This window comes from Pseudorasbora parva, chromosome 11 (genome assembly GCF_024679245.1).
Source record: "Pseudorasbora parva isolate DD20220531a chromosome 11, ASM2467924v1, whole genome shotgun sequence".
Lineage (NCBI taxonomy): Eukaryota > Metazoa > Chordata > Actinopteri > Cypriniformes > Gobionidae > Pseudorasbora > Pseudorasbora parva.
The window spans coordinates 28,205,202-28,218,355 of NC_090182.1; the positions used below are offsets into that span (position 1 = coordinate 28,205,202).

The 13,154-nt window shown below is 37.4% G+C and overlaps 1 protein-coding gene across 1 annotated transcript in view; it reads left to right on the plus strand.

The window, feature by feature from the left end:
- Nucleotides 1-5,099: 5,099 nt before the first annotated feature.
- The window catches only part of fat1b (FAT atypical cadherin 1b), a 43,450-nt gene continuing 35,395 nt past the window's right edge, over nucleotides 5,100-13,154 (plus strand). Inside the window, exons 1-5 of the mRNA XM_067456617.1 lie at nucleotides 5,100-5,214; nucleotides 6,597-9,882; nucleotides 11,249-11,560; nucleotides 12,428-12,489; nucleotides 12,818-13,132. Coding sequence (XP_067312718.1) covers nucleotides 6,621-9,882; nucleotides 11,249-11,560; nucleotides 12,428-12,489; nucleotides 12,818-13,132 — 3,951 coding nt within the window. The 5' untranslated portion in view covers nucleotides 5,100-5,214; nucleotides 6,597-6,620. The remainder of the gene's footprint in view (nucleotides 5,215-6,596; nucleotides 9,883-11,248; nucleotides 11,561-12,427; nucleotides 12,490-12,817; nucleotides 13,133-13,154) is intronic.

The window sequence follows — 13,154 nt, forward strand, 5'->3', positions numbered from 1 at the left end:
TATAGACATTTATAATGTTGCAAAAGCTTTATATTTCAGATAAATGCTGTTCTTTTGAACTTTCTATTCTTCAAAGAATCCAAAAAATAGTTTTTTACACAACTGTTTCGACACTGATAATAATCATAAATGTTTCTTGAGCAGTATATCATCATATTAGAATAATTTCTGAAGGATCACGTGACACTGAAGACTGGAGTAATGATGATAAATTCAGCTTTGCATCACAGAAATAAATTACATTTTAAAATATATTCAAAAAGAAAACTGTTTATATTTTAAACTGTTTATATTTTAATATTATATTTTGTCATATTTATATTTTAATAATATTTCACAATTTTACAGCTTTTTTTGTATTTCTAATAACCTAAATGCAACCTTGGTGAGCAGAAGAGACTTCTTTAAAAACATAAATAAATCAAAAAATCTAAAACATTTGACCGGTAGTATATGTACACTGTGTGTGTGTCTCTCTCTCTCTCTCTCTCTCTCTCTCTCTCTCTCTCTCTCTCTCTCTCTCTCTCTCTCTCTCTCTCTCTCTCTCTCTCTCTCTTTGTGTGTGTGTGTGTGTGTGTGTGTGTGTGTGTGTGTGTGTGTGTGTGTGTGTGTGTGTGTGTGTGTGTGTGTGTGTGTGTGTGTGTGTGTGTGTGTGTGTGTGTGTGTGCGTGCGTGCGTGTGTGTTTGTGTGTGACAGAGGCAAGCTAGTTAGAGCTGTGCGTTTAAACTTCACTTCGCTGGCTCATGACTCGTGTCGTGACTGACACTAGACCCACAATATTTTTGTAAACGTAAAGTTTCTTGGGGGAATCCAAAACATTTGTGAGAGAATGCAAAAGCAGTGACAAGTCATTTTTGTACAATTTTATATCAGTTTTCCTTCTCTACATCCTTTTAAAAGACAACTCCGGCGAATTTTTACGTTTATCTTGATCCTTATATCTTTAAAAAAAAAAACGAACCGGATTGGAGCTATTATACAGTTTATTCTTATCAGTTTATTAGTTTCTATTATAGAGCTGTATTTGTGCCTCTTGACAGACACAAAATGCAATTAAAATGTCTGTCCAACATGAACAGGTCTCTTACATGACAACGAGATGCGTTTAGCCACTTAGCCATTGTTTAAATTCACCTAAATAGTGTTTTAGGCGGCTAGCTGTGTCTCGCGCTGAAGTCCCGTAGAAACGCCATTGTAGCCGGAAAAAAATGCTAATAGTCCCATTGGGAAGAGCGTTGTGTGTATGAAGAGGCTATGCTCTTCATCTCGTCAGTTTTCAGAATTGAACGTGGCCGAAAGAAACGGTTTTCGATTGCTGATCTGCTGATCTGCTGATCCTAGAACTGCTGCACGTTCAGTTACACACGCATACTCAGTATCAGTACACAGCAGGGCTGGTTGAAGAAAACTTCCATTCCGTGGTCAAAGACGGTTGCAACCACTGTGGAGGTAATGCACACTTTATTTATCCTTCCATTTGGGCACACACAGCTTGAGGAAAGATGTGCAGTAATAAAATAATCATGCTTACACACAACGCTCTTCCCAACTGGACTATTTGCCTTTTTTTCGGCTACAACTGCGTTCCCATGGGACTTCGGCGCGAGACTACAGCTAGCCGCCTAAGATAAACTTAAAAATTCCCCGGAGTTGTCATTTAAGCACTTCGTACATTCCACAGCTGATGTGTGCTGTTTTTCTTTACTTTTTGATTTAAAAGAGTTTTCTCTTGTTCAGTAAAATGTTTAATCTTGGTGATCTTGTCAACTGTGTGCAAAATTTAGTACACTGTCATGTAAACGTACCCTGAAGGCACAGTCACACCAAGAACAATAACGATAAAGAAAGACAACTGTATATTAGCGGAAAAATTGAGCCACGCTCACCAAGATATCCCGGCTTAATCCCTTATACTAGTTTTGTGCAATAGGCCCCAGAACTCCAGTCTAGATGTTAGTAATCTGTGTTTCAGAAAACCATTTTTTAAATCTTGCTTAACTACTCTAGATTAAGGCCTACTCTTTAGAAGTTTTCCTACGGGAAACCGCCCCATAATGTTTTTGTGCTACATCTTTTTTGAACATGCAGATAACTTTGAACAAACACTTTAATAACATAACTGAAAGATAACCTTGCCATAGTGAAATAATAATAGTTCAGTACATGGACATCACTGTGAGTCTCAAACACCATTACCTCCTACTTCATGTAAATCTCGTAAATCAAAAACACCAGGGGAAAAAAGTGCTTCTCAACATAAACTCAACCGTGACACAAGCGTTGGGGATCACTTATATCCCCCAATCATGGGGATCACTTATCCCCCCCCCCCCCCCCTCGTGCGCGGATGATCTGAAAACACCAATAAACAAGTAAGCTGCATTTTATCAATCTCCATTTGAGATTTTTTGCATAAAGTGTCATTCAGCCGTTCTGTGTTCTGTCAGGGTGGTCAGGACTCACGAGCCACTTTTCTGAACAGCTGAACTGCTGTGAGCTGCTGAAATTAGCCAATCAGAGCAGAGCTCAACATTAATATTCATGACCCATCCAAATAAGGCAAAAACAGAGCATTGCATATAGGGACAATTTATAGGGCTGTAAATGGACCTGTAAACTGTATCTAGACAAATTTTGCCCTTAAATAAGCCAAATACCCTCTATTTAGATATCAGAGAACAATTTAACATATTGTTTCAAATCATTCTAGGGCACCTTTAACATTCCCTGTTATATAGGCACCTTCTTATGGTTACTTCCAGCAGGATAATGTGCCATGTCACAAAGCTCAAATCATGTCAGACTGGTTTCTTGAACATAACGATGAGTTCACTTTACTCAAATGGTCTCCACAGTCCAAAAGATCACCTTTGGTGAGGTGGAACAGGAGATTCATGTCCTGGATGTGTAGCTGACAAATCTGCAGCAACTGCGTGGCACTATCATGTCACTTTGGCCCCAATTATTTCCAAAGTAATGTTTCCAGCAAATTATTGAATCTGAAAGAAGAACTAAGGCAGTTTTGAAGGCAATATAGTAAATCATCATATATAATGGTATTTTTTAACATTATGTTTCCAGGTTTTGTGACCAGAGCTAAAGGAGAGAAGTCAGAGCCGTCCATCTGTTCATCTTTGACTGTCACACATAAGATGGCACCAGTGCTATTTTTACAGGCCAAGATTCACACGTTCACAGGCTAAACGGAATAGTATTCTGTATTGTATTCTTGGTGTATAGTTTAATATAGTTTTTAAAAAAATTGCTCAGTATGTTTATGGACGGTGTACATACAAATTATACAACACAGAGCCAAAGGAGAACCCATATTGCATCAGTCTTTATTTCCCTTGGAGGATTACTCCGAAACTCTGTAACGATGCTCATAAGGGGGATGCTTGCGTACGGACATCATTAATTAAACATAGAACAATCTGTGCAACATATTTACATAAACTCAATCCTAAGAAAATTACAAGAAGTACAGCTGTATAATACTGCCATATCTTACTAGTTTAATTCACTGCAAAAAAAATCCTTCAGTCTTTTATCCAAACAGGTGCAGCAATGGTAATTTTAAACAATTTTACAGGAACATTGCTTATTTATCTTTTGTACATGCAGACAGATCATCAGACAGAATTAAAATACAGGTGTTTCTGTCTCATATTGAGTCTAACTAGCCATTCTGTACAGCTCTGGCATATCATCGCCGGCATCATGAGAGGATATAGATTACACAGAGACGCTCTATGTCTCAGATTGCAGAGAAACAGCAGAGTGCTTCTCTGTAGTCTCTCTTTAGAGATTAATGCAAATAATATGTTAGAGCGAGATGAAAAACCGAAAGCATTTTGCTCACAGGTTATTCAATATATATCCTCCCACTCATGAACGATCAATGCGATGCTTACAGTTTTCGCACTGTGTATCATCTTGTTGCAAATCAAGTATACAGTCAAAATTGAAACTATGCCATGCTACAGAGTTTGCATTCTGTTGTGTTTCATTAAGGAGAAAGTCTGGCAAAATTGTTTATTGAACGGATCTATACCAACTACACCAATCTGAGAAGATAACAATTTTGTGAATAAAATGTCCAACAAATAGGAGGTGTTCTTACAGGTATGCAAGTATACCAAGTTTTATTATTGCAATGTTTATAAATAGATCTACCATGTTATCATGCACTTGTCAAGTTGCTTTTTAATGAGCAATAACTGGATTTTATTGAGTAATATTTTGATGCAGTATTTCTTGTGAAATAACTCTCAACAGACTGATACATAAGCTGGATTTGATGGAATGATGTGCAAGTTATTAGGAAAGTGCAAATAGCCGTTCCCCCATTTTATTTCCTTTGAGAACCGCTTCACACACACACTTTAAAGGCTCCTTAATGTCATTAGAACTACAATCTATTTGCCCAAACAAACAACAACTGTTCAATAGATGCATTCACATGGCTTAATTTTTTACCAGCACTGATCATTGTATATTTCATGCCTTGTACTTAAAATAAATCAGATCTGTTTGTCATGTAAAAATGGTAAAACTCAATCAAGCATAAAAGAGAGAAGGAAAAGTGAAATTCAGAGAAAAAAAGGTTTTCTAAAACGATCAGCAAAACATAAAACCAAAAAGCAGCAGATTGCAATGAGACAGGCACAAGCTAAAGACTTTAAAGAAAAACTCTGACAATGACAACCACAAAAGTTTAGAGGATAAACATATACATATTTTAATATAAATAAACAGACAAATACAACGTTTTATTATTTTATTTATAGTCATAGTTAGGACATGACCACACATCCATCTAGGTTATAAGGGGGAAATACCCTGCAGTCAAAAATGACTTACTTCGTGAAGTTAATTTCCACTTATTCATAATCAGCTCAGCTGTGTATAAAATTTTGAATTAGTCGAATTATCATAATCTTATAGCAGTTTTACTTACTAGCACGGCTTTCTGTAGAAATACATTTTACGAACAGAGACCACTCAACTTACTTCTGACACTGATGACATCATAGCTCTAGGCTCGAGACGGACTTGCTCTCGAAGGAGCAGTAATGATCCAGCATCAGTGTGAGGCGCTGAGACACCGACACCGCTCTCCGGCTCACGTGGAGTTTAAACGGCTTATTTGGGAAATACCTGAGATATGCGGATTGCTTCTTAATTTACACGAATATTATTTTGCAGCGATGGTGAGTAACAGCTAAAGATATGCACTTTAATTCAAATAATAATAAAGGTACATTTAATCACACTTTCTTGAAAGATGATGTAACTCTCCATAAATATCTGTAGCCTATAAAGATTAGGCTATTATAACTAGGCTGATAAAACGCGAGCATCCCTACATTAACAATGAGCTTGGTAAAGGACAAACTTGAGAACTGAGTCTTTCAGTCGGATCTGTGTAGCCGTCTGTGTGCTTGCAGTTACAGCCTAATCAAATTTACAAAGTAGGCTATTTTAGCTATACGATCAAATCAGCCACATATTAACTTTCAAATAAAACTCATTTTAATTAGGCTATCTCATTTATCATTATGGGATAACCTTCATTGTAGCAAAATATCCTACAGGTGTTTGTTCTGTGCTGACCGACATTAATCCTTATTACACTTCCAAACAAAAATAACTAACTTTGTCTGTTCATTGGAATTTAAATAGTCTATTTTTGTATTTTATTTTATAAAAAATGTTCGACTATTTTTGACTCCTAGATTTTTGTTTAACGCTTCTGTTAAGAAATGGCCACGTGAGATGAAGAGCCGTTCTGAAAAAGAAGCTGGAAAATATATATATTTTTTATCACTTGATTCAGAGAACCAATTTTGAAGTAGTTAGGACGTCCAAGTTAGTGTCAGAGTTACCACGAACATCTTCGTAGAAATTGAACTTCATCAATGGTTAAATGTTGTTGTTTTTTTGTTTGTCGAAATGAGGAGCTAAGTATGCTAGGACTAAAGGATTTCAACACTTCGTGTGTTTTCAATTTAGACTGACCAAACATAAGCCTTTATACCATATTAACTGTTTATAATAGTTGCCATAAAATATTAATTAGAAACATAGATTAAATTGATCAGTTTAAACAAAATCTAAAAAAGCTTGTCTGGTTTTTGTTGAGTGTCATATTTGATTGGTTTTTATGCCTCATTTAGTTAATATAAGAGAATGTAGGATACTGGTGGAAGAACCACTCCCAATCTGAGTATAACTGAATCAATGAGATATATTAAAAAAAACGTTAAAAGTAAATAATTCACAGACACATAGCCTATACTACGATCTGAAGGTGGACACTTTTGAAATTATACTAAAAGGCCATACTTGCTAAAAATGTAGGCTATAAACTAGCTATATATCAAACAGATGACAGAAGATGTAGAAAAGTGAGTAGTACAACAGATATTTCACCAACATTATGTTGTTAATTTAGAGAGGCCTTATGAATTCACATATCAAATATACTGTAGGCTTTAGGGTTAAATCATTTCACATCAATGCATTATTGTGATATTTATTTTGTCATATTTACAGTGTTTCCTTCTACCTGTTGCTCTGTTTTTTTCCCCAGTTGGCTCTGTAATCACCTGACACAATGGGTAAATCCTGGACTAACCATCTTGTAATGCTGTTTATGTGGAGTTGCATAGGCGCCCAGCAAATGGAAGATGCGTTGCCTTTTCAGTTTACTCATCCAATTTACAATGTAATGATATTTGAAAATTCAGCAGCAAAAACCTTTGTTGAATGCCCCATAAAAATGGGTATTTTCATGGCAAACCAGTCTTGGGATATTTGGTACTTTATAGAATCCGGGGACCATGATAATTTATTCAAAGCGGAGAAGTATGTTTTGGGTAATTTCTGTTTTCTGCGAATAAGGACCAAAGGAGGGAATTCTGCCACTCTCAATAGGGAGGTAAAAGATCACTATCTACTATCTGTAAATGCAATTGAAAAGAATACCGGTTCTGAGGCACAAACTCAAGTTAAAGTACAAGTTTTGGACACAAATGATCTTAGACCTCTTTTCTCACCGACTACATATAGTTTTTTTGTACCTGAAAACTTGGCCATCAGAACAAGCATAGGCAGAGTTTCTGCCACAGACGCTGACACAGGCACCAATGGAGAGCACTATTTCAGCTTCAAAGAGTGGACTGACATGTTCGCCATTCATCCTACTAGTGGGGTTATAACTCTGACAGGCAAGCTGGATTACTCTGAGGCGGCTCTTTATGAGATGGATGTGCTGGCTGTGGACAGAGGTCTTAAGCTCTATGGGAGTAGCAGCAGCAGTAGCGCAGCAAAGCTAAAGGTGCACATACTGCAGGCCAATGAACATGCACCTGTCATCACAGCTGTCCCCTTAACTCCATGGAATGCAACCAGGGATCCCATTTATGCGTATGTGACTGTGGAGGACAGTGATGAAGGACAGAACGGCGAGATTGCCTCTTTGAACATCGTAGCTGGAGATCCGCTCCAGCAGTTCAAGACATTCAGAACAAACCCTGGGAGCAAAGAATACATGATCAAGGCCATCAAGGAAGTGGAATGGGAGGGTTATAGTTTTGGGTACAATCTTACATTGCAGGCCAAAGATAAAGGAAATCCTCCAAAGTTTTCCTCAGCCATAGTTGTGAGGCTGAGATCGCCCAGTGAATGCACAGAGGCTCCTATGTTTGAGAAGAGCATCTATAGAGTTACTCTCAGTGAGTTTGCGCCACCTCACTCTCCTGTTGTTATGGTCAAAACTGTACAGAAACATTCTAAGATGAAATACTTGTTACAATTTAAAATGCAACAGCATGAGAATCCATTTGTTATTAATCCAAACACAGGCCTTATTACCACCACAGCACCTATAAAAGCAGAACGTGTCAGTCAATATGAATTTGAGGTTGTTACCAGTGACAGGCAAGCAGTGACCAAGGTGGTTGTAAGTGTAAGTGACGTGAACAACAACGCCCCAACCTTTCAAAAGTCTAATTTTGAAGCCAGTATCGCTGAACATGTGCCCATAGGGTCCAGCGTTTTAACGGTCAGTGCTACTGACGCAGATGACGGAGAAAACGGCTATGTCACCTACAGTATTGTCAATGTGAACAAACAGCCTTTTGTAGTGGATTATTTCACCGGTGTCATAAGCACCACGGAGGATCTAGATTATGAGATAATGCCAAGTAAATTCTACCTAAGGATTCGAGCCTCAGACTGGGGCTCCCCTTTCCGCCGTGAGGCCGAGGCTCTTGTTTCAATCACTCTCACCAACCTGAATGATAATAAGCCCCAATTTGAGAATATCGATTGTGATGTTACTCTGCCAAGATCTCTAGGGGTTGGTGAGCAAATAATAGTGGTGTCTGCCATTGATGCTGATGATCTCGGCATAGTGCAGTACAGAATTGACACTGGTAATAACATGAATCTTTTTGAATTGGATTCCAGCTCTGGGGTGCTGACACTAAAAAAGTCGCTGAGGGATGGCGATGCGGCGAAACAGTCTTTCCACCAACTGCAAATAACTGCCAGCGATGGAGAAATATCAAGTACTCCTATGTTCTTAAATCTAACAGTTGTTAGTGCTTTTAAACATGTCCACTCCAAATGTGCAGAGACTGGCGTTCTGAGAACTTTAGCAGGGCTGCTGCTTTTTGGCTCTAAACTACAAAGACACAAAGAACCAGAGGATGAATTTGCAGACATCCATTCTGTTAACTGCCACGCTCCACGGTTTATAGAGTCCACTCCAACTGTAATAGAAGTTAAAGAGGACCTTCCTGTAGGGACAAGCGTAGCACTCCTCAGAGCTGCCGATTCTGACTCAGGCTTCAATGGGAAATTGCTTTTTGTGATCGCAGGGGGAGATTTTGATAGCTGCTTCACGATAGAATCTGACACGGGGTGGCTTAAAGTTTTCCAGCCACTTGATAGAGAAACAACAGACAGCTACACTCTCAACATCACTGTTTACGACCTTGGCTCACCACAGAAATCCTCATCTCACATTTTAGAAGTTAACATTTTGGATGCAAATGACAACAGTCCAGAGTTCCTTCAGCGTGAGTATTCAGTGGATATAAGTGAGGACACTGCTATGGCAACAGACATCATTCAGCTTGAAGCGAAAGATAAAGATTTAGCTGCCAATGGAAGGGTTAGTTACTTGTTTCTTACTGAAACAAACAAATTTGTCATACACAAGGAAACAGGGATTGTAACTGTTAATGGTCTGTTAGACAGAGAGACCCATCCTTTATTTGTTTTGAGGGTGGCTGCATTTGATGCAGCAATTGATGACCCTCGAAAGGTATCAACTGTGTTGTTACACATTCATTTGAAGGATGTGAATGACAATGCCCCTACATTTATACCCCAACAATACCATATCAAAGTGAGAGAAGACATTCCAGTGGGCACCTTGGTGCTCTGGCTTGAAACTCACGATCCTGACCTTGGCCTGTCTGGACAGGTGAGATACAGTCTAACAGATGGGGAAGATGGAAGCTTTCAGGTGAATAAAATGACTGGAGCTGTGTACGTCTCTCAGACTCTTGATTTCGAAACAAGACAAGTATATAATCTGACAGCAAAGGCCAAAGACAGAGGCAAGCCGAACCCTTTATCCTCATCCTGCTTCATTCTAGTGGAGATTGTGGATGTTAATGAGAATACACACCGCCCCTCTTTCCCATCCTTTGTGGACCGGGGCGTTGTGAGTGAAGACTCCCCAATTGGCACCTCTGTTATGAAAATTGCAGCTCATGATGAGGACAGCGGCAGGGATGGACAAGTTCGCTATTCCTTACGAGGTGGTTCAGGCCTTGGGATGTTCACCATTGATGAACAGAGTGGTAAGTTAATTTGTATTTTTTATTGCTTTTTTAAAGGACAAAATAACCTTGTTCAAAAATAGTCTTGTCTATTAATTCAAAACAATGAAGTCATCAGTATGTATTAATGAATTCACACACTAAATCTAAAAGCAAAATAACTAATACAACAACAAAAAATGTTGAATGAACATAACATGGAAGCTTGTCAATTAATTTTCATGGTAATTTTTTTTTATGTGTGCAAAAATACAAAGCATTTTTTTTTTAATTATTATTCCTTGTTACTTAACAATTATTGCTATTTTTCTATAATTCTTAGTATTGAATGCCCCAGCTAGTATTTGGACACTTAAACATATTTCTTTGCATTGTGAATGTCTTTGAAGTTTTCAAGCAAAATATTTAACGAAACAAAATATTACATTTTTAAACAATAGGTCACTGATACTTGAGATAAGGGACAAAATGTCCCAAACAAAAGCCTTATTTATGTTAAAAAGTAAGAATGTCAACACAATAAAAATACTTAAAAAGTTACATCTAAGGGCAATTTGTATACTTGGGACATTCATGGCTTATTCTTTTAAATAATTTCTTTAGTATTATTTTTAAAGCACACTCTATACTTGGAAACGCGTGTAATTTAACCTGTCCTCAGCATGTCACAATGTAAAACTGCCAAACAAAGTGTTTTTAATCTAATGCAATAAAATCCATTCATTTTAAGTTGTGACTGAAGTGTCCTGTACTTTTTGGGTCCACTCTATGATTTTTTAAAAAACAATAAAGATTGCATTTTGTTATTTATACCATAGTGCTATCTAAAGACAAAATGAAAAAGAAAGAGAATAAGAGGGAGAAACTGAGCGAAGTGCTGGGCACTTTCACCCTGAGGATAAAGCTTAGTTTTACTAGAGTTGTAGGATCCACACCGCTACCTTTAGAATAAAGCCCACAGCGTGAAAGCAGACACTGCAGAGAGACAGAAAAACAAAAAGAGCTGCCTTATCTCCCCTTACCCTCTTTTTTACTCAATATTTTATGTACAATGTCTGCCCTTTACACATTTAATATTTTATGCAAATGTCTGCGCTATGAATTCTCAGTTTTTTGCTTGATAATAGATCCATTTTTACTTTGAATCTACTGTATATGTTGATAAAAAAAATTTAATTAAAAAAGAATACTATTAGCATTGTGTAAGTCGTTCCTGCTTTGTTTGGTTATGTATGGTGTCTTCATCCTTATCTTCAGAGTTTGCAATGCAAAACTCCCAATGCCATGTGACAAGATTTTATGGCAGCACCGTTGGTGCTGTCTCAGTCTAAATATCTGAAGTGCTTCATGTAGTGCAATATGTTCCATCTTTTTTTCTTTTTCACAGGCATTTTAAGGACACAAGAGACCCTTGATCGAGAGACTACTAATCATTACTGGCTCACAATCTTTGCCACAGACCAAGGAGTTGTGCCACTTTCTGCATTTGTGGAGGTCTACATTGAGGTTCAAGATGTCAATGATAATGCTCCACTGACATCAGAGCCTGTGTACTATTCTTCTGTTCCTGAGAACTCTCCCAAAGACGTCTCTGTCATCCAGATCCAAGCTTTTGACCTGGACTCTGAATCAATCAATCTCTCATATAAAATAACCAGTGGAAATCCACAGGGATTTTTTGCCATCAACTCCCAGACAGGTAAAACTAAATGCATGCGAATTTGTGTTTTATATTAATATATATATAATTTTAGTTTTAGCACTGTTATCATGATGCTCTGTTTTCTGGGACTGTGTTAATTGAAGCAATGACCCTTCATGTTTCATATGCAAAAAGAAGCACTTTAACCATTTAGTAAACACAATTTTAAACATTTTGCCCTGTATTTAAATATATATACACCAATTGAGATAATAAACTGCAAAATTTGAATGATGTCCACACCTGTAAGGGAGAAAAAATGTATGAGCATTAACATGTTAATGTTCACAAATGTACATGCACGTAACATATTTGCTGAAGATAAAAAAGTTTTGACATTAAATATTTCCTGAAGTTTTTAAACAGTATATAGACATCATTGATATTCACACGAGCTGGTTAATTACATTCACTGAGCAGCACAAGTAATGAATGCAGCTAATTAATTTGACGCGCCAATTGATTTCTCCTCCACCAAATTACTTGCCACACTCAGTCAGCTCAGCTTAAAGTCTCAACAGTGCAAGTAAAAAAGTTTGTCAAAGGATTTTGCTGCCAAAGTCAATTGCACAAACTAAACTTAGTTGGTACATTATGATCTGAATGTTTTTCTGGAGAATAATTGTGAGCGTTTAGAGAATGTTTCCAGGAACATTGAGCATAGTACACTCTAAACTATGACTTTTTTTTTTCTTTTACAAAGAATACAAAATGTAGTGTAGTTTTATCCATCAAGCCTGAATGTTTCTTTTTTTGTTGTTAGGATTGACTGTCAGGAGAACAACCTGACTCTATTACTAATAGAACATTTTCTCAGTCAGAGGAAAACACACTGAAATGTACCATTTGTCATTTTATGCATAGGGTTGGTGACCACTACATCCCGGAAACTGGACAGAGAAAAGCAAGCAGAGCATCTTCTTGAAGTAAGATGTACCCTGTAACTGATGACATTACATTGTATTTACTTCCACATAAGACAAAGGAGAATTTTCTTTTTTCTTTTTCTACGTACAGTAGTAGAACATAGTGAAGACAAAAAGCACCAAAAATGTTCTTTTGAGACATTCTAATTTTGAAAACAATTACATCATACAGGTTTAAAATGACATGATAGTGTGAAATAATTTAAATTTTTGGGTGAACTGTTCATGTTGAAGAGATATTGAAGTTTACATTTTATGCCTCCCTCATGTTTGCTTTGGCAGTAGTTTCTCAAGCGCTCAGGCCTTACATCTGTTTTTTCTTAAACAGATCACTATTTCGGATGATGGCAGTCCATCAAAGTCTACAGTGGTTCGTGTGATAGTCAACGTGTTGGATGAAAATGACAACAGTCCCCAGTTTCTGGAAAAGATCTTTAAAATCAAGCTGGTGGAACGACCAGAGGCAGTCGAACGAGAGCCAATTTATCGAGTGATTGCTTATGACAGAGATGAGAGTCCCTTCTCTGATATCTCATATGCAATCGAGGAGGGTGAAGAGCACAGGAAATTCTTCATTCAGCACACAACTGGGTTTGTGTTCTCCAAAGAGGCTTTTTCAGCAGGGGAGTATCATATTCTCACGGTATGTTTATTTCAATTCCTAG